This window comes from Astatotilapia calliptera, chromosome 6 (assembly GCF_964374335.1).
Source record: "Astatotilapia calliptera chromosome 6, fAstCal68.1, whole genome shotgun sequence".
Taxonomy (NCBI): Eukaryota; Metazoa; Chordata; class Actinopteri; order Cichliformes; family Cichlidae; genus Astatotilapia; species Astatotilapia calliptera.
Genome location: NC_137427.1, coordinates 44,532,706 through 44,554,020, shown reverse-complemented (window position 1 = coordinate 44,554,020; position 21,315 = coordinate 44,532,706). Strand labels below are relative to the sequence as shown.

General features: G+C 43.7%; 1 protein-coding gene across 1 annotated transcript; it reads left to right on the top strand.

Moving 5' to 3' along the window:
- The first annotated feature begins 3,768 nt into the window (after nt 1–3,768).
- spcs3 (signal peptidase complex subunit 3) lies at nt 3,769–21,050 on the top strand. Its single transcript, XM_080302559.1, has 6 exons — nt 3,769–3,873; nt 4,014–4,260; nt 4,660–4,735; nt 5,195–5,269; nt 7,873–7,988; nt 20,825–21,050. The coding sequence occupies exons 2-6, from the start codon at nt 4,118–4,120 to the stop codon at nt 20,955–20,957; spliced, it is 543 nt and encodes a 180-aa protein (XP_080158685.1). The 5' UTR covers nt 3,769–3,873; nt 4,014–4,117; the 3' UTR covers nt 20,958–21,050.
- Nucleotides 21,051–21,315: the final 265 nt, after the last annotated feature.

Sequence of the window (21,315 nt, the reverse complement as noted above, 5' to 3'; positions counted from 1 at the left end):
TGTATGTGTATATATATGTGTGTGTATGTATATATATGTGTGTATATATACATACACAGCACTTGTTGTGCGCATGCGCCAACCAGCGTGCAGCCTGTTACAGTCGCTCCTGCTTTTCTCTTAGTTTAGCTCTTTTTTCTTACGTATTCTTTTTTTTCTGACTTGTATTTTCCTCCGTTTTCTATCTCTTACTCAATCATGTGGATTGAGAGAGTTTTTGTTCTTCTGGTGACCGTGGAACTGTTACTTTTATCAAGGAACGGGACCGCAGCACATCTCCTACACTCACAGACTGTTTACTCCAGAGATCAGCTGATCGCCCTGATGCCGGCCGGCTCGCTGGCCAGGCCCGCAGAAGTGCCAGCTGAAATTTGGAGGAAAACACATCGGGGATGCAGAGGTCAAGGACAGAAAAGAAGAAAAAAGGTGACGGTGAGACAGCGGAGGCTCGAAGCAAGGAGGAGGTTTAAACCGTGTCTGCCGTCTATCGTGATGGGAAATGTGCGATCGTTGGCAAGTAAAATCGACGAGCTCTCAGCACTGGTACGGAGTCAGAGGGAATACCGAGAGTGTAGCCTGATGTGTTTCACCGAATCATGGCTGCACCAGGACATTCCCGATGAGAATGCTTCCGTGGAAGGCTTCCACACTGTTCGGGCGGACAGGGACAGCATCGCTAGCGGTAAGCGTAAAGGAGGTGGGCTTGCTGTTTTAGTTAACAAGCGGTGGTGTAACCCTGCCAACATAACAATCAAAGAAAGGATTTGTTGCCCGGACACTGAACTGTGTGCTGTTGGACTCAGGCCGTATTATTTACCCAGGGAATTCTCTCACGTCATCTTGGTGGCTGTTTATGTTCCCCCCTCTGCTAACCCCACAGCTGCATGTGACACTAGCCACTCTGCCATAGCTCGGCTACAGACTCAGCACCCGAGTGCCTTTATTGTGATCTCGGGTGACTTCAACCATGTATCACTGGACAATACACTACCAACATTCAAACAATATGTGGACTGTCCCACCAGGGGAGAGAAAACTTTAGACTTACTGTATGCTAACGTCAAGGATGCATACAGCTCCTCCTCCCTCCCCCCACTTGGTAGGTCAGATCATAACCTGATTCACCTCACCCCCCGCTATGTGCCAATTGTGAGGAGGGAACCTGTGACCACCAGGACTGTTAGGAGGTGGTCAGAGGAGGCAATAGCGGAACTACAGGGCTGTTTCGAGGTGACCGACTGGGAAACACTCTGTGAGCCTCACGCCGAGGACATCAATGGGCTTACTGAGTGTATCACAGACTACATAACTTTCTGCACCGACTCCATTGTTCCAGCTCAGACTGTTCATTGTTACCCAAATAACAAGCCGTGGGTGACTAAGGACATCAAAGCCCTCCTCAACAACAAGAAGAGGGCTTTCAGAGGGGGCAACAAAGAGGAGGTGAGGAAGGTCCAGGTGTTACTAAAGGACAAGATCAGAGAGGCTAAGGACAATTACAGGAGGAAGCTGGAGTGGAAACTCCAGCAGAACAGCACGAGAGAGGTGTGGAGGGGCATGAAGACCATCACTGGATTCAGGCCAACCAACAGCAGGGGAGCTGAGGGAGGTGAGAATAGAGCCGACGAGTTGAATCTGTTTTTCAATAGATTCGACACCACAGTGTCTGCTCCCACCCCCACAACCTCACCTGCAGTCAGCCTGGAATCCAGAGCCACACCACTGTGCCAGCCTCTCTCTTCACATGTTGCCTCCTGTGAGATTCCTGACACCCCTCCCCCACCCATCACCTTCACTCAATACCAGGTTGAGATGCAAATGAGGAGACTTCACTCAGGCAAGTCTGCTGGACCAGACGGAGTGAGTCCCCTTGTCCTCAAGGCCCGTGCCCCCCAGCTGTGTGGAGTCTTTCATAAACTGTTTATGCTGAGTCTGAGTCTGCAGAGGGTCCCGGTGATGTGGAAGACATCATGCCTCGTCCCTGTACCAAAGACGCCTCGTCCCAGTGGCCCCCAGGATTACAGGCCCGTGGCACTGACCTCCCACATCATGAAGACCCTGGAAAGGCTCATCCTGGACCAGCTGCGACCCATAGTAAGACCACATCTGGATCCCCTTCAGTTCGCTTATCAGCCTCGTCTCGGAACTGAGGACGCCATCATCTACCTGCTCAATCGTGTCTACACCCATCTGGACCAGCCGGCGAGCACTGTGAGGGTCATGTTTTTTGACTTTTCCAGTGCTTTCAACACCATCAGGCCGACCCTCCTGGGTGATAAGTTAGCAGCGATGCAGGTGGATGCTTCTCTGGTGTCCTGGATTGTTGATTACCTGACAGGAAGACCACAATATGTACGTCTCCCACAGTGTGTGTCTGACAAGGTGATCAGCAACACAGGGGCACCACAGGGGACTGTCCTCTCCCCCTTCCTCTTCACCCTCTACACCACAGACTTCAGCCACTGCACGGAGACCTGCCATCTTCAGAAGTTTTCTGATGACTCTGCGGTGGTTGGATGCATCAGCAGGGATGATGAGACAGAGTACCGGGCTGTGGTCGACTCCTTTGTCACGTGGTGTGAGCAGAATCATCTGCAGCTCAACGTGGCAAAGACCAAGGAACTGATCGTGGACTTCAGGAAGACCAGGAAACACTTGACCCCTGTTTCAATCCAGGGGGTCAGTGTTGACATTGTGGAGGACTATAAATACCTTGGAGTACACATTGACAATAAACTGGACTGGGCTAAAAACACCACAGCACTTTACAGGAAGGGCCAGAGTCGTCTCTATTTTTTGAGGTGACTGAGGTCCTTCAACATCTGCCAGAAAATGCTGAGGATTTTCTATGAGTCTGTGGTGGCCAGTGCGATCCTCTATGCTGTTGCATGCTGGGGGAGCAGGCTGAGGGTCGCAGATGCCAACAGACTCAATAAACTGATCCGTAAGGCCAGCAATGTTGTGGGGATGGAGCTGGACTCCCTCAAGGTGGTGTCGGAGAGGCGAATGCTGTCCAAGATAAAGACAATGTTGGATAACACCTCCCACCCACTCCATGACATGCTGGTCAGTCACAGGAGCTCGTTCAGTGAGAGACTGAGATTACCCATGATGCACCACTGAACGACACAGGAAATCATTCCTGCCTGTGGCCATCTCCCTGTACAACGCATCCACTTAACACACTGTTTGCTGCTACAACTACACGTTTCTTTTCCAAATATTTATTTATAAGTGACTTATGTATGTATGTATGTATATATATGTATATATTGTACTATTCTTAGTTAGTGTATTGTCTGTCTTGTCTTAATGTTGGTTTATAATGGAGCACTGTAACAAAAAATAATTTCCCCCAGGGATCAATAAAGTATTCTGATTCTGATATATATATGTGTGTATGTATGTTTACTTTCAGTTATTGTCGATTTCATTGTGGCGTGCCAACTGCACTGTGGCAGTGATGTGTATTCCTCTGATTGGGAGAAAAGAAAAAGGAGGTGTGATTCTGTTCTGAATGATTCAATATGTCCCTTGTCTCTTTGAGATTGTCATTGTTATTGTTCTAAATAAAGTTCATTTAAAAGAATTATCAGGGTTAATAGTTATGGTTTAGGCTGATGGTTAAGGTTAGGCATTGTCAATGAAATGTCCCCACTGAGATATGAAAACGAATGTGTGTGTGTTACAGAGGTTACAGTTCATTTGCCTCATTTTAAACCGACGGAACGTTTTGAATAAGGAAGTGAGAGCTTCCGCTTACTCATCGTTCCAAAGCTCTTTCCGGTTCCTGCCGCCGCGCGAGGCGAGCGAACACACATGTGCACATGTTTAAACCCGGCCGAGAGTCACAAACACTGATCCATGTTTAATGTGAGTCAGAGCCATGTTGGACTACACACCTATGCTGCTTCACCTAGACTGTGATTCTTTTAAAACTGTCTTCTGGCCGAAAACGCTTCAAATTCGCTTTATTTTGAAAGGCCTTAACCGGAAGTATGTGTTTATTCCAGGTAACTTCACGTTTCCGGTTTGCGCTAACGCTACATCCGCTGCAGGGCTTGGAACAAGTCTGTCGTTTGAATTAGTGTCCGTGTGGTACTTGCGGAATCCCAATATGAACACGGTCCTGTCGAGAGCTAACTCGCTGTTTGCCTTCTCCCTGAGCGTCATGGCGGCTCTGACTTTCGGCTGCTTCATCACCACAGCGTTTAAAGACAGAAGGGTTCCTGTGGACATCCACGTCTCTAAAGTCATGCTGTAAGTCTCTGCTTTCAACAGCTGTTAGCATCACACCAGGTTCTATCGTGTCTTTGTTCCGTGTAGCAGAGGCTGCAGGCTGGTTTACATGCTAGCTGTTTGGCGGGAGCCGCTCTGTGGCCTGCGGTCCTGAGCCTGGACAGCATCCTCAGTCTCGGGATACTCACTGTGCCTGGAAGGGGTGCAGAGCGGTAGTTCAGAGCAGTACTGTACCACAGCTGTGTACCATAGTACAGATATGTACAGATATGTACTGTACCACAGCTGTACAGTACAGCTCTGTAGTACAGAAGCATTTAGGGTCATGTGAGGAACAGCAGTCGTTTCTTTCACCTTTGCATGCATCCGTCCCAACTTCTACATGTCGAGTGACGTTTGTAACTTCTCTCTCTCTCACAGGAAGAACGTTGATGACTTCACTGGACCCCGAGAACGAAGTGACCTGGGTTTCATCACCTTTGACCTTTCAGCTGATATCCTTCCTATTAAAGCATTGATGTGTTTGATCTTTTCTTCTTGCCATGTGTTGCAGCTGCTTCAGAGAATCTTTGCAATAAGAGTGCACTGTGTGGCTGCTCATGATTGTGCATTTATTCAGCTCTTTGTAGACTTGTCGTCTTTTTTAAAAACTCCATCCTGAGACAAAAGAACAGTTTGAAGCAGCTGTGTGTGTTGGGCGTTACTAAATGAATGCCAGTAGGTCTGACAGAGATTCCAGCCAAAGGCTTGTAATTATACAGTCATTACATTGACCCTGCACGCTCACTGCTGAATCATTCACATTTGAGTTCAAGTCGCGTTAACACCAGATTATCCCTGGTTACCATGGCGATGTACACCATTGTTTTAGGCACTGACAATGCAGTGAAGATGCTCGGATTCATTTTTGTTTTCCTCTCTCGGTTCTGTTGATGGTCCTTAACTTTTCCCACATTTGCAGCCAATTTTTGATTGGAATGTGAAGCAGTTGTTTCTCTATCTGTCTGCTGAGTATGCCACAAAGAGCAATGTAAGTCCTAATGCACACACACCTCGACCTTTTAGTAAGAAGCAGGCATGAAGCACGCTACATATGGCTTATCAAAGCATCACATTGTGTCTGACGGTTAGTGTACAGGTCAAACTACAAGTCTGATGTGTGAATGCACGCCAGCACTCTGATCACTTTAAGCATTCAGTCACTCGTCTCACCTCATCTTCATCGTCACGTTGTTATGAGAATGCTGAACATGAGGCTTTTTGCACAAGTCAGTGACAGCGGTCCATACAGATCACCGACGGCAAACAATACACAGCTGGGTGGTTTTTAGCTGTCAGAGGAGTGGTTTCAGGGCTCGCAAAATTTCAAAACCCCTGGTAGCCCTTCGGGCAGGGACTCTTCAGTTTTTGGTAGCCAAAATAAATTTAAGTAGCCCGAATAAAAAAGAGAGCAATTTTTTGATTGATGTTTTGTTTCTGTTACAATATTATACATTAAAGTATAATATTGTAACGGAAACAACACATCAATCAAAAATAGTTGAAACAAAAATTACAACATTGTATAAAAATTACAATCATCAACTCAAACACTTGGTTCTAATTGAACAGAAGTTTCTATGAACTTGTAAGAACTGTGTAGGACTTGAATCAGTCTGTCAGAGCCTCAATCTGACATTTCCACTGAAGTCACGGGTAAGAGACAAGTGGAACCAAGATCGAGGCCATTTGTTTTTGAAGTTTGCACAGACTGCTGCATTGTGCCAGTGGTCGTTCACTCTTTGCAACATAGTAGCTGTTCTAAACTGATTTTCAGGTTTATTTTTAGTTTGTTATTTGCAATTGGTGTTTGTTCTGGGAAAGATATTGCAGACTGAGCAATAATGCATTTCTTGCATTTCTCATGGGTTCTAATGGGGGCCTTTCTTAAAATGACTGGTCCCAGTAACAAAGGCGCTTGTCAGTTCAGAAATCGAGAGAAAACCAACAACACACCCGGCAGAACATTATGTTATTTACACGGGTGCACATAAGTGGTCCGCATGTGCGCATTCGCTGTCAAAATAAAAGACGCGCACCAGATAAGAAGTTGCAGCGTGCGTTTGCGTCCATATAAAAAGCAGTTTTTGTCCTAGAGTGGGATTTTCACGGCACATTCTGCAGCACATCTCTGTGCGTTCATCATTTGTTTGAAGCCAGCTCACCTCCTGCAACCACTTTTCCGAGAATACGCGCTTCTTTTGTGGTTCGGACTCCTGACATTTCTTTGGAGGTGGAGGAACATCACAGTAATTGCTTAAAGGAGCTTCTTCGACATCTTTAAGAGTTCTAAACAAATGTCTGTCCTCCTCCAGAAAATCTTATGTACGCAAACACGCGTTGCAACTTCTTATCTTTTTTATTTTGACAGCGAATGCACACCTGCGGACCACTTATGTGCAGCCCTGGTTATTTAGCTCGTCATATCGCAGCCACAGAAATTCTTTTGTCCATGAAACCATAAAGCTGCACTTTCTTTTTGCCTTATAGTCTGATTTGTCATAACTTCTCCGTTTTGTGGTAAGCTTTTCTTTGGCTGTCACTTCTTCACCCTGACCTGTCTTATTTGGCTCAGCAGAACTAAAATATATATCCTGCTGCTTTTACACACACGCACTCACATAAGCTCAGCGATTCTCTGCGCGATCAACCTCTCACATGTTTAAGCTGCGGGAGATTTCACTTGTCATGTTTGCATAGTAAGCTAACGATTAATAAGACGATGTCAGAGGAATTGGTGCGCAAATTATCATCACTCACAGATCAGTGCTGTCGCTCTCTATACACAGTTCGCGCGATTGCAAAGTGAAAGCAAAAAACAAGCGCAAATTCAAACGCGATTTCAATATGTCACATATTGACAGTGGCTCACCCAATGACATAATTACCCAGCTACATTTCCGAAAGAATGCAAAAGCATTGACATATATTTTTCCTTCCTACAATAGCCCGACGGGCAGGGCAGATATAGATTTTGGTAGCCCGACTGGAAGAATCGCTAGCCCCGGGACGTCGGGCTAGCGATTTTGCAAGCCCTGGGTTTGATACGTAACAGTGAGCAAGAGAGTACGTGAAAGGTGTTTGCAGAGTGTGTGTGTAACAACAACAAAACTCAGTAGTTCATCTAATCAGAGTTTGACAGGATTAGGATGAGCCCAAGTCTCCCAGCTGTTTCCAGAAGTTCCCTGAAGGTGTGTAACTGCAAACAGCTGCAGGATCTGTGTGTAAGCGTCTGTGTGGAGCTCAGACAGTTGCGCAACAACTTTAGTAGGATCAGCTGGTGTGTCTGTAACAGTGTAACCACAACATTGTCATGTGTCAGTGTTTTGGAAATTTGTGACTGTATCAATCAATCAATCTTTATTTATAAAGCACTTTTCATACAAAGATGTAGCACAAAGTGCTTTACATGGTTAGCTGTAGCTGTGAGGAACACGGCTGTAAAGATAACACAACTACATTCACACAAAGACATTTTAGCCCGGAGGAGGCAGGGATCTAACCACCAGCCTTCTGATTGGTAGATGAACCGCTGCCTGACCATGGATGGAGGTCCTGCAGTATAATTAATCTGTGTGTGTGTGTGTGTGTCAGTCTCTGAACCAGGTCGTCCTGTGGGATAAGATCGTTCTTCGAGGTGAGAACACCAAGCTGAACCTCAGAGACATGAAGTCCAAGTACTTCTTCTTTGACGATGGAAACGGACTGAGGTGAGATACCAGATGTGTATCAACACATGTTCTGGACTACTAAAATCAATAACATCCACCAGCAACTCAGTTCACATGTTGTGTCTACCCCCTCTCCAGAACCTTTTCTCCTTTTTGAGCTGTTTTCCACTCTTCATCTTCCTGATTTATCTGATATTTCTAAGTTTGTGTAGATCAAAGCCTGCCACGTGTCATCTTGACCCTATGCCTGCAGGGTTTGTGAAATCCTGCCTCTCTTCCTTACTCCCACTCATCTCTGCTATATTCACTCTTCACTCACCACCAGTATCGTTCCCTCCATATTCAAGATTGCTCTAGTCACTCCTATACTGAAAATACCTTCTTTAGATCCTAACAACTTTAACAACCTCTGTCTGTTTTCTAATCTGCCCTTCATTTCTAAAATACTCGAAAAAGTGGTTGCAGCTCAACTTCATTCACACCTGGTTAATAATAACATCTACGAGAGATTTCAGTCTGGTTTTCGTTCATGTCACAGTGCAGAAGCTGCTCTACTTAAAGTCACTAACGATCTTCTAATCGCAGCTGACTCTGGTCTTTCACCATTCTCGTCCTTTTGGATCTGAGCTCAGCCTTTAGTGATGTTTCAGTCGCGAACAAAATGGTTCTTAGAGCCGGCTCTTTGACGTGAACGACGCAAGCCGTGGGTTTTTGTTTTTTTTTTCCTTTCTCTCACCCTCTCTCTCGCACTTTTTCCCGCTTCACTCCGCACGCGAGCCTTGTGCTTTGCGCTGGGCAGAGGGGGGGGGGGGGGCGGGGGGCGGTAGTTACACTGGCAGTAGCTCAGGAACAGAGCGGGAGGGAGAGAGAGAGCAGGGACAACAACGTCACATTAGAAAGGTATAGTAATCATCCACAACTATTTTCAGTTGCAGATGATAAAGGATTCAGAAAGTTTATTCATGCAGGTCCATATGACAGAGAATGTGCATCTTCTTTTTGTTTTCATATTATAATTTATATTTAATTGTGTTGTGTTTGCAGTGTTTTGTGTTGTTTCACTTTAAATTTGTTTAAAAGGAAAAAGCTGAAAATTTAAATAGTCTTTTTAGTGAGCCGAGCCGAAAGAGCCGGTTCTCTAAAAAGAGCCGGAAATCCCATCACTATCAGCCTTCGACACATCTGTCACTCTGTCCTTCTAAGCAGACTCTCCTCTCTCTGCATCTCTGACACACCCCTCGCCTGGTTTCAATCATATCTCTTTGACGCTCCCAATTTATTCAACTAAGATCATTCCGCTCTCATCTATTCCCCGTCACCTCTGGTGTACCCCAAGGCTCAGTCTTAGGCCCTCTTCTCTTTATAATATACATCCTCCCTCCACATCCTCCTTGCTGATGACACCCGTGTATCTCTCTTGCAGACCTTATTCCTCCCTCCCACCTTCTTCCTTTACAGAATGTCTATCCGAGTTAAAATCCTGGTTTTCTAATTTTTTAAAGCTCAATGAGGATAAAACTGAGATCCTCCTTATAATTCCCTCGAAGCACAGGCAGACGCAAGTGGTTTTCTGTCACTGGTTTATTTGAAGACTTCTCTCCAAAGCCACCGTGAAAACTATACAGCATTAACAAAATAAAACTCAGCATAAGACACAGCAGTAATAACACTGTACAACAAACACGATAAATAAATAAATACCTCGTTGGCTGCATGCTGCAAAAAGGGAATTAGCCGCCGTTCTTCTGAGGTTTCCTTTAACCGTGTGTAGTTAAAGTCCACTTAACATGTTTTTCAATAAAAACCATCCTTTCTGCGCGCTTACAGGTGTTTTTCTTCGTTCTACCCAAAGAGGAAACTAGCGCAACTTGTAAGCGAACTTGACTTTCAAAATAAAAGCACCAAAACGTTGACTACAAAAAACAAACAAAGTAATGTACAGCTTAAATAATTTACAATCATGACATGGATCTTGACGAGATAAAGAAATAATCCAAATTATATACAATGTCATCATGCCAACAGTTACACTCCCACCAAATCACACAAATCTTTACGTGGGATTTCCCTAATGAAATAGTCTCTCCAAACAAGCATTTCTACTTATCACCAAAGACTTCTCGTTATCAACCCTTTGTCAGGTAACTTCCAGCAAATAACCATTTAGTCTGCTTCTAAGAGAGTAAAAACTCTTTGAACAGGTCTCTCAAGAACAACAGTTTTAGCTGTGTGGCTCCCTCCTTTGTCATGTGTATCACTGACGTGCAACTTTATTCTCCTCACTCGATTATCTGATCCTGGATAAACGTCTGTGACTCTAGCCATCTTCCACTCATTGCGTGGTGCCAGATCATCTTGTAGAAGGACAATGTCGTCAACCTTGATGTTCCCTCTGTTCTTCCGCCACTTTTGTCGCTCTTGTAAATTTAGAAGATATTCTTTCTTCCATCGAGTCCAAAACATATTAGCCAAACACTGCACTCGACGCCATCTTTTCCTAAGATAAACATCTTCTTTGACAAACTCTCCAGGCGGGGGCAGAATGATCTTGGACTTCATTGTTAAGATGTGGTTTGGAGTCAATGGTTCAAGGCCTGATGGATCATTCAAATGTTCAGTCGTGAGTGGTCTGCTGTTGATGATAGCCATGACCTCATACAGAAAGGTTCTCAAGGAGGTGCAGTCAAGCCTTTGAGATGACTGATCGAGAATAGCGGTAAGAACACTTCTTATAGTCCTTATTTGACGCTCCCAGACACCTCCCCTATGGCTTGCTGTTGGAGGGTTCATGAGAAATTCACATCCTAGAATCTTAGCCTTTTCTTGATCCATTCCCTTCATTAACTCCATGAACTCTCTCCTAGCACCAACAAAATTTGTTCCTTGGTCGGATCTTAGCTGTCGAACATTTCCTCTTATGGCTATGAATGCCCTTAAAGCATTGAGAAATGCATCAGTTGTCATGTCATCAACCACTTCTATATGTATGGCTCTTGAACATAGACAGGTAAACAAAAGACCATATCTTTTGAGAGTCTTTCTTCCTTCCTTAACATAGATTGGACCAAAGCAGTCCATGCCAACGTAGGTAAAAGGCGGTGTTGTTTCTGTCCTATCTTGTGGCAAGTCACCCATTTTTTGCTCTTCAGTGGATCTTCTGTACTTCCTGCAGGTCACACATTTAAAAATATGTGATGAAACTGCACCGCTACATCCCAGGATCCACCAACCATTTGCTCTCAGTTCGTTCATTGTCATTCCACGTCCTTGATGATGGATTCTTTCGTGAAAATGCTTGATTAGTAAAACTGCTACGTGGCTATTTTTTGGCAGAATTGCTGGGTGCTTCACATGAGGGTGCAACGTGGCTTGACTTAAACGTCCTCCCACTCTTAAGATCCCTTCTTCATCCAAGAAAGGATTTAACTTGCACAGTGGACTGTTTTCAACTATTGTCTTTAGCTCCAAGCTCTTTATCTCATCTGAGAATGCTTCTTCCTGAACCAACTTGACAATCACAAGTTCTGCTTCTTTTCTCTCCTCTAGACTTGTGCTATCACTTGTTCTTTGCTGAATACCTTTGTGCATTCTGATGTATCTTTTCAGTCTGGCAACTGCTCTCGATAACCTTGACCAGTCAGAGAATTTCTTGAAGTTATCCAACAATGATTTGTCTTCCTTTGACTTTGTGTTACACACAATCAGCTTGCGGAGTTCAGGATCATCCTCCTTGATTTCACCCACCTTGCATTGTCTGCCAGGAAGTTCTTTTTGCCAAAGAAATGTTGGGCCGGTAAACCAATTTGAGGTCCTAAGCCGCTCTGCAGTCAAACCTCGAGAAGAATGATCAGCTGGATTATCTTCTGAAGCGACATAACCCCATTGTTCAGGGTTTGTACTTGACTTGATCCTCTGTATGCGATTTGCTACATATACCTGAAACCTTCTGGCGTCGTTGTTTATGTAGCCAAGAACAACAGTGGAATCTGTCCAGAAGAATTCCTGAAGATCCTGGATTTCCAGTTCACTGCGAAGCATGTCGCTGGTTCGGGCTGCAACAACTGCTGCAGTGAGTTCCAGTCTTGGTATCGTAGTAACACTGATTGGGGAAACTCTGGATTTTCCCATTACCAAAGAGCAATGTACTTCATCAGATTCACTGATGGCTCGCAGGTAAGTACATACACCATATCCTGAGAAACTGGCATCTGAAAAATGGTGAAGTTCATACCTTTTGACATTACCAAAATCAGAAGGTAAGAAGGATCTTTTGACTTGCATGTTAGTCAGGTTGGGAAGGTCTCTAATCCAGGACTCCCACTGAGGTTTTAGGATTTCTGGAAGCTCCTCATCCCAGCCAATCCTTTCTTTACACATTTGCTGGAGCATTTGTTTCCCTACAAGGACGAAGGGTGCGATGAATCCCAAGGGGTCATATATAGAGGCCACAGTAGAGAGCACACCTCTTCTTGTTAGTGGATTGGATTTCACTTGAACTCTGAACTTGAATGAGTCAGACGTGACGCACCACTCTACTCCAAGAGCTCTTTCCATATGTGGTAAGTCCAAAGCCATGTTCAAATCCTTGATTGTGGCACGCTCTTCTTGTGGAAACTTATGCAGTCTCAATCGTCCGATACTACAAAGCTCTCGTGATTCCTTGACAAGCTGGATGGCTTCCTTCTCAGTCGGAACACTTGCCAATCCATCATCTACGTAGAAATTCCTTTGGATGAAATGTATAGTTTCTTCGTTGAACTGACCTTGTCCTTGAGTTGCCAGATGTTTTAGGCCAAAATTGGCACAGCCAGGCGACGAGGCCGCTCCAAACAAATGAACCTTCATTCTGTAAACTGATGGTGAGGTTTCCAAGTTGCCATTCTCCCACCATAGGAATCTCAAATAATCTTGATCTTCCCTTTTGACATGAAACTGGTGGAACATTCTCTCAATGTCGCACATGATTGCAACAGAACCTTTTCGAAAGCGACAAAGGACACCCACCAATGTGTTCGTTAAATCTGGACCAGTGAGTAGATGGTCGTTGAGAGATGTTTCTTGGAATTTGGCAGAGCAGTCAAATACCACACGTATTTTCCCTGGTTTCTGTGGATGATAAACCCCATGATGTGGAATATACCAAGCCAATTTCTCATCATTTTCTTCATCAGAGACCTTCTCTGCATCACCACATGAAATGATGTCATTCATGAAGCTTACGTAGTCTCTGTAGTACTGTTGGTCTTTCTTTAGTCTCCTTTCCAGGCACTTCAAGCGATGTATGGCACATATCTTGTTGTTGGGTAATTTAGGCCTGTCTTCTTTGAATGGCAGTGGCATTTCAAAGTGACCTGTATCATTTTGCACAATGTTTTTTCTCAACTTTGTCAGGAACTTGAGATCATCTTGAGACACAATATCATCTCCAGTTCTTTCTGAGAAGTCTGATTCCAAGACCCTTATGATGTCTGAAGGAGTTACTTCCTTCACTTTGGTTTGGCTCACATAATGCACTACCCTTTTGAGGTTGACAGAAGACTCAACATCTGGTATCACTTGTCTCACTACTATGCGATGACTGATTCCGATTGCGTCCCCATAATCAACACAGGGGTTTCCATTACCAACAATACTCCATCCAAGGTCTGTACGTTGTGCATAAGGCTTGTTCTCTTTGCCAGACACAACTTCTCTCGGAAGCAGGGCTTGTGAACAGTCATATCCGATAAGCAGACCCACGTCACAGTCCTGCAGAGGTGCAATTTCTGACTGTAAGTGTACTAGATGGGGCCACGCTTCTGCAGTTTCATTGGTTGGGATGTGAGTTCTGTTAGCTGGGATGAAATCACGCGTGTACACTGGTGGTAAGGAGATTCTCTTGTTGGAGTAAAAGCCACGGACTTGTAGGTTACTTACTCTTAGAGAACTCACCACTGTAGTTCTTGACGTCATGGTAGAAAGCTTAAGCTTGACTTGCTCTCCATTTGTCTGTAAGGTTTCTGCTGCTTCACTCAACACAAATGTTGTGTCACTCTGCGAGTCCAATAAAGCATACACAAGGACTTCTTGTGCTGGTTGTGTTGTGCAGGAAAGCCACACTGGAACTATTGCCGCTGTTTGCATTTTAGCTCCATGAAGCATTACTGTATTTGAAGTAGCAGTTCTGGTCATTTCGTAATCCTGTGCTAGTTGTACTTCTTCATGAACCTCACTCGAAGTTTCATGATTCCGATTTTGCTTGGCCTGTGGTGGTTTTTGCTTCTCTTTGGTTCGTTCTTCGTGCAAACAAGTAGGATGACGCTTCTGGCACTTGTCACAAACACTCCTACTGATGCAACTCTTTGAGTGATGACCGTACTTCAGACAACCAAAGCACAACTTTTCCATTTGAATGAATTTAATTCTATCATTAACTGCTTTCTCCCCGAACTTCCTGCATTGGTGCAATGTATGCCCAGTCCTTTTGCAGAAAAGACATGTATCAGCATATTTTTCACTGGAACTTGTGATGAGTGTCTTTGCTGCAAAGTTGAAATGTCTTGAGGATTTGGTTTTTTCAGTTTCATCTTGTTTCAGTGCCTGCAGCGATGTGAGAGGGTTGCAAGCAATTTTCACCTCTCTTGTCAAGAACTTCACAAATTGGCTGAAGGAGGGAAATTGATTAGTCGCTTCTTCTATTTCAATAACTTGTCTATTCCATCTTGCTGTTAGCCAATCTGGTAATTTTGACAAAATTTTTCTGTTTTCATTACAGTCATTCAAGATTTCCAGTGCCTTAATATGGACCATGGCGGCTTCACAACTACGGAGAAAGTCAGAAAACTCTCTGAGTTCAAAGCTGTCCTTGGAGCCTATCTTGGGCCATGTCTGAAGCTTATCTCTATATGCCTTTGCAATCGTGAATGGGTTTCCGTATCTTTCCTCCAAAATCTCAACTGCGGCAGCATAGGCTGATTCAGTTCCAAGAAGGAAATAGCCATCGATTGCTTTCTTAGCTTGTCCACTTACATACCGGCGAAGGTAGTAGATTTTCTCCTTATCTTGAATGCTCTTCTGGTCAATCAGCGTTTCAAAGGAGATTTTCCAATCACTGTATTTCAATGGATCCCCACTGAATACTGTAGGTTCAGGAATTGGAATTCGGTTGGCACTTAAAGCTCCTGCCAGCACTTTGACAAGTTCTGCAGTACTGTCATTTGAAGAAGTGGTCACAACTTGTGGTGCAGGAGGCATACACTGGGGCAAAGAGCCTGTGGAAGCACAAAGTTTATTATCCACTACAACCTCAGGTTGCAGTACGTCCTTTTGCTCTTCCTCTTTGTCATTCTCTTGATTGTACACCAGCATTCTCGCCCTTGCTGCACTGAGATCCTTCATTGCCTCCAGATGCTGTAATTTTCTCCGCTTTTCCTCCAGAGTCCTTTGTAGAGCTATGTGCTCTTCCTCTAGTTGAGCCTTAATTTTAGCTTCTTCTTCCTCTCTCTGCATTCTTCGTTTTACCTCTTCTGCCTCTCTTTCTAACCGACGTTTTACTGCTGCTGCCTCCTGCTCAGCTATCTTTTTCTTAGCTTCGGCTTCTAGACGCTCGATCTCTAACTGTTCTTTTTCTTGTTCTTGTAACACTTTAAGAACAGCCTGACTTGCAGCAACATCAGCAGCAGCATCTTGTCGCCTTGCAGAAGACCTGCTTGAAAGTACTGAGGTGCCTTTCAAAATGGAAGCAACAGAACCTGAATTGCAGGTGCTTGAATTAAAGAGAGAGCCTGCTTCTGGCCAGTCTTGCTCCTCCTTTTCTGGAGACCTTCCATGCAACCTACTTGAGGCTCTGGATGCAACAAATGTAGAAATCTCTACACACCGATCCACTCTACGACGCGTGACCTGGTCTGGAGCAGAGATCTTTCGTAGCTCTTCATAGACACGCTGGACATCTGCAGAAAGACCTGTGACATCACTTATAATGTCATTAAGCAAGTCCTCAGATAAGGTCTCTGTTGTCTGTGATAAGGATTGTCTTGCAGATTTAACTTGTGTTTTCCATTTGTCATATATATAGTTAAACCTTTGCTGGAGTGCTTTAATTTTCTCATCTTGCATTTCTTTGCCTTTCTCTGTTAGAGTTCTGATTCTTTCACTTCGTCTTGGCTGCTGTGCTTCCTCTTGCTGAGCTTCAGCACCATGCACTTGACCTTCTTCAGACTGATCTTGAAAGTCTGCACTGTCACTAAACTGAACTGTAGGCTCGCTTGGTTCTGACATTTTACAGCACTTCTTAATCAACCCACTTAGAAATAAGAAATGTAGATGGTTAACCAAGCCTCAATGTTTAACACTTACTCATATGTAAATGGCACAAAAATAACACAGTTCAAATGGAAGTGTTATCTTACAAAAATACACCTGATAATAAACTTCAAAACAGTTCAAGAATTTACATCCAAAACCTTCACTTATTGCTTCCCAAATGCACTTTTATCTTAAAATCTTCAAAAGTTTTAGCTTACACCAAAACAAGATGTACTATACACCACAGTAGTTATCAATCACAGTATTCTTCAGCAATGTTTGCAAAGGTCCCTTCTTAGGCCACTTAACTTAAACACCTTTCCTTAAAACACTGCCCTTTAATACTTGTGCATGTGTCATATCACCATATGCATATAGTACTTTCAGCTTATCTGCCAGTTCTTGTCAGCTCCGCTGCGTTGTAGACATGTAGGAACAAGCCCGCTGATGCTTTGAAGTTGCCGCATCGTCAATTAGTGGCCGCTTGCGTTGACGAACAGTCCGAGTTTTCACTATAATTCCCTCGAAGCACAGGCAGACGCAAGTGGTTTTCTGTCACTGGTTTATTTGAAAACTTCTCTCCAAAGCCACCGTGAAAACTATACAGCATTAACAAAATAAAACTCAGCATAAGACACAGCAGTAATAACACTGTACAACAAACACGATAAATAAATAAATACCTCGTTGGCTGCATGCTGCAAAAAGGGAATTAGCCGCCGTTCTTCTGAGGTTTCCTTTAACCGTGTGTAGTTAAAGTCCACTTAACATGTTTTTCAATAAAAACCATCCTTTCTGCGCGCTTACAGGTGTTTTTCTTCGTTCTACCCAAAGAGGAAACTAGCGCAACTTGTAAGCGAACTTGACTTTCAAAATAAAAGCACCAAAACGTTGACTACAAAAAACAAACAAAGTAATGTACAGCTTAAATAATTTACAATCATGACATGGATCTTGACGAGATAAAGAAATAATCCAAATTATATACAATGTCATCATGCCAACAGTTACACTCCTTATTGGCACCAAATCCAACCTTTTGAAGGCTAATCATTTCTCTCTCACTATCGTTAACTCCACAGTTTTCCCTTCTCCTCAGGTTAAGAGCCTTGGTGTCATCCTAGACAGTTCACTTTCCTATAAATCTCACATCACTAACCTCACCCGTTCTGCCTACTTCCATCTACGTAACATTAACAGATTGCTTCCTTCTCTTTCCACCCAGTCTACGTCCATTCTTGTCCACAGTCTTGTTACCTCCCATATTGACTACTGCAATTCTCTTCTGCATGGTCTCCCCCAAAAATCCCTCCATAAGCTTCCAACTGGTTCAAAGCTCTGCTGCTCGCACTATCACCAGAACCCCTCCTACCAGCACATCACTCCTGTTCTTCAGGAACTTCACCTGCTCACAGTGAAATTCCGAATAATATACAAACTTCTTCTGCTCACCTTCAAGGCCCATCATAACCTCGCTCCTCCTTACCTTTCTGACCTGTTAAGCACCACTTGTTCTGCCCGTTCACTTCGTTCTTCTTCTTCTATCCAGCTTTCTGTGCCTTCTTCCCGCCTCAGCACCGTGGGAAGCAGAGCTTTCAGCTGCTCTGCTCCCAGGCTGTGGAGCTCTCTGCCCCCAGATATAACAAACACTGGTTCTCTCCCCCAGTTTAAATCTCAACTCAAAACCCATCTGTTAAAATCTGCATACTCACTGTGAACCCACTGTTTGTTCGTTTTATCTTGTGCTTTTGTTTTATTGTTCTTCATTGTGTCATTGTTCTATCATGTGTTTTTTATCTATTGTGCAGTGTCCTCGGGTGTCTTGAAAGGTGCTTTATAAATAAAATGTGTTATTATTATTAACTGTTCATTACACTGGCCTCTATTTTTCTCTCTGAGCATAATTGTAACCAGTGTTTCCTAATGCTAAACATGTTACCTGATAGGCTCTTCTGATCAAGCTCACATCATCATATTACTTAGTCTTCTTTGGTAGTAGGTGGGCCTCATTAAATACCAACAGGGGTTAGGGGGCCAAGTCTGCTTGGTTCTTGGCTCCACACGGTCACAAAGAACAGGCAGGCATGAACCTCCGATGACATGTTCATCACTCAGACCTAAGTGGACTCATGGAGGCAGACTCTGTCCTCGTTAGCGGCAGCGATACCATCTATCAGAGGAGATCCTTAGCATTAAACCATCAGCATTGAGCTCTGAATGCACTCAAGACATGATCATTAACGGGCTTAGATCTTAGGACCTGTTCCTCATCTTTCTCCTGAATGTTCTAGTTGGGAATGTGACTTCAGCCCATACTTACTGTACAGGCTTTAACTTGGACTTTCATTCATTTTTTTCCTGCCACCTTCAGCTGACACACAAACACAGTCCCTCCCTCACACATGTTCTTTTATGATAAAGCAGGGCTGGATATGGCGACCCTCAGTCCTCCCTTACTTACTAATAGGCCTCAGCTGCCGGGGGATTCCCATGATGCACTGCTTCTTCTTCACTCACTATGTGTTAATACTAGAGATGGCACGATACCACTTTTTTATGTCCGATACCGATACCGATATCATAAATTTGGATATCTGCCGATACCGATATGAATCCGATATAGTGTTTTTTAATCAACAAAACTGTTTTTTAAATATCTTGCTGCATTTTGTATAAGTTCATACTCAAGTTTAAAACAACAACTACACTAAAGCTATTCTGTTATACCTGTATACAAAAAAAAAAATTTCATAGTTCAGCAATACTGATCAATCTAATAAACTTAAGCCTACACCATCCTCCCTATTCTGGTATTTTAAAGAGTACTTAGCATAAATATTAAGCAGCCTAACTAATAGGGTTCCAACTCCCAGCAACAACAAAAATAAATAAATAAAAAATAGGGAACCACCCCTCACACTCCACCTCATGATGCTTAATCAACGTAATCAACCTTAATTTGATGCAGTGTGAAAAAAAAAAATGCACAGAAATCAATTATTTTTCAAGAAATATTAAATAGATTCAACATCTTTCTTCAACAAAATTGCAGACTGCACAGATGGTACCTTCCCAAAGGAAAAAGTACTATAGCTTACTAGGGTATATATATTAGACTTAATAGTCACTATATACAGTAATTGACTTCTATTCATTTTACATCAAATTAAAACTTTGGGTGTCAGATAATTATTTATTAAAAGCTCGACATTTTAAACGAGAATAAGAAAGAAAAGTATGTCTTTGTGCCCCCTTTTCCCAGTTCATGCCCTATCGGCCCCCCTGGCTAAACTTGGCTAGATCCGCCCCTGCACAGTTACCAGCGTCAGCTACGTAGAAAAAGATCCTCGAGTAGAAAGTAATAATAAATAAATTCTAACAACAGCTGATCAAGCTTAAATGTGCTGCTGTTGTTCAGCCGCTGGTTTCCTCTTTCTGGTGCAAAGTGGGCCAAAAGCAAACTAGAGACACGGACTCGCGACAGAAAAGCCGATCAGCTGATCGTTAAGCAGTTTCATGATTGAAGTAGCAGCAAGAAGAGGCAGTCGTTTGTTAAGCTTAATGCAGGAATGCTTTACAAACATTCAGAGATGGACTTACACACTTGCTTTACTTCTCTCGGGATAACTTTGTCGGAGATGAAATGCCGGGTTGCTAGCGAAGCTCCAAATGCTATCCAGACCACCGACAGGTCCCGCATGCCACAGCTGCTCTATCACGTGATGCATACTGCTCCGTTCTGAGGCGAGTTACGGCGTGTTGCAAGTTTTGTGAGGTGCTTTCGTGATATTTAATGGATCGGATTACATTTTTTATTTTTCTCCGATATCCGATCCAGTAATTTAGGTCAGTATCGGACCGATACCGATACGTAATATCGGATCGGTCCATCTCTAGTTAATACACCTCTCTGCATTTAATCCTTAGTTATTATTAATCTCTGGCTCTCGTCCACAGCGTGTCTTTGTTCTGGCTTCCTTCTCTCACTCACAGCAGATGGCCCCGCCCCTCCCTGAGCCTGGTTCTGCTGGAGGTTTCTTCCTGTTAAAAGGGAGTTTTTCCTTCCCACTGTCACCAAAGTGCTTGCTCATAGGGGGTCACATGATTGTTGTTTTTTTTCTGTATTATTGTAGGGTCTTTAACTTGTAATATAAAGCACGTTGAGGCGACAGCTGTGATGTTGTTTGGCACTAAATAAATAAAACTGAACTGAATCAAAGGTAGCGTTTAGCAGCAATGGCTCATAATAAAGCTGTAATGTTGGAGCTTGACTTTAAGAAAAAACATTTGAACCCAAATGTTTGATGTTACAGACGGTAGGACTGATCATGTTTAAAGTCCCCGACTGATATAGAGACAGGTCTACCAGCAGCTTGATGGAAATGGTAACAGTCTCAGAGTCGAGTCCCAGTCTTGAGTTTAAAAAAATGATACGCATGAAATTTGAAACATCCTGAGTATTCTGACAAGGAGATTTGTTTCCCATAATGCAGTTCATTTTTTCCCGGAGCCTTTGTCGTCTCTTATTTCACATGCTTTTCACACACGTTGAACATGATTGGCTGATTGTCATTATTTCTCGTCGTCAGGGCCAATAAGAACATCACCTTGACATTGTCCTGGAATGTAGTTCCCAACGCTGGAATCCTGCCCCTGGTGGCTGGAAGTGGACACGTCAGCATACCTTTCCCAGAGACCTACGAGACCACCAAGAGCTATTAGAGATGCACACATCCAGCATTGACTGTGCTCTGACCGCTGAAACGAGATGTAACTGAGTTTTTGGTTTGTAATAAAAGTTGAAATTGGAACGTCTGTGTTTGTGAAGAGCTCTTCTGTGTTCTGACGAGCAAACAGTGATGCTGTCAGCATCGGTGTGTTCATGTACCTCCGTCTGGTCTGAGGGAGCAGCTCTGGCTAATACAGTGGATGTGTGTATTCATTGTAAAGCTGCTAGCTCGTAACCAACTCGCTAGCAGCATGGCCTCTTCACCTGTCCCTCCTGCACTTTCTTGCTCATTGTGTCAGATGTTTAGTTACTCCTCGGCCTCCTTTAGCAGTAATGATATCTGTAACAAAT

Bases quoted from the DNA above. Each gene is read 5' to 3' on its own strand.
- spcs3 (XM_080302559.1), top strand. From the start codon at position 4,118: ATGAACACGGTCCTGTCGAGAGCTAACTCGCTGTTTGCCTTCTCCCTG. The intron at 4,261-4,659 runs GTAAGTCTCTGC...TCTCTCTCACAG, and splicing joins CACGTCTCTAAAGTCATGCT to GAAGAACGTTGATGACTTCA. The intron at 5,270-7,872 runs GTAAGTCCTAAT...TGTGTGTGTCAG, and splicing joins AGTATGCCACAAAGAGCAAT to TCTCTGAACCAGGTCGTCCT.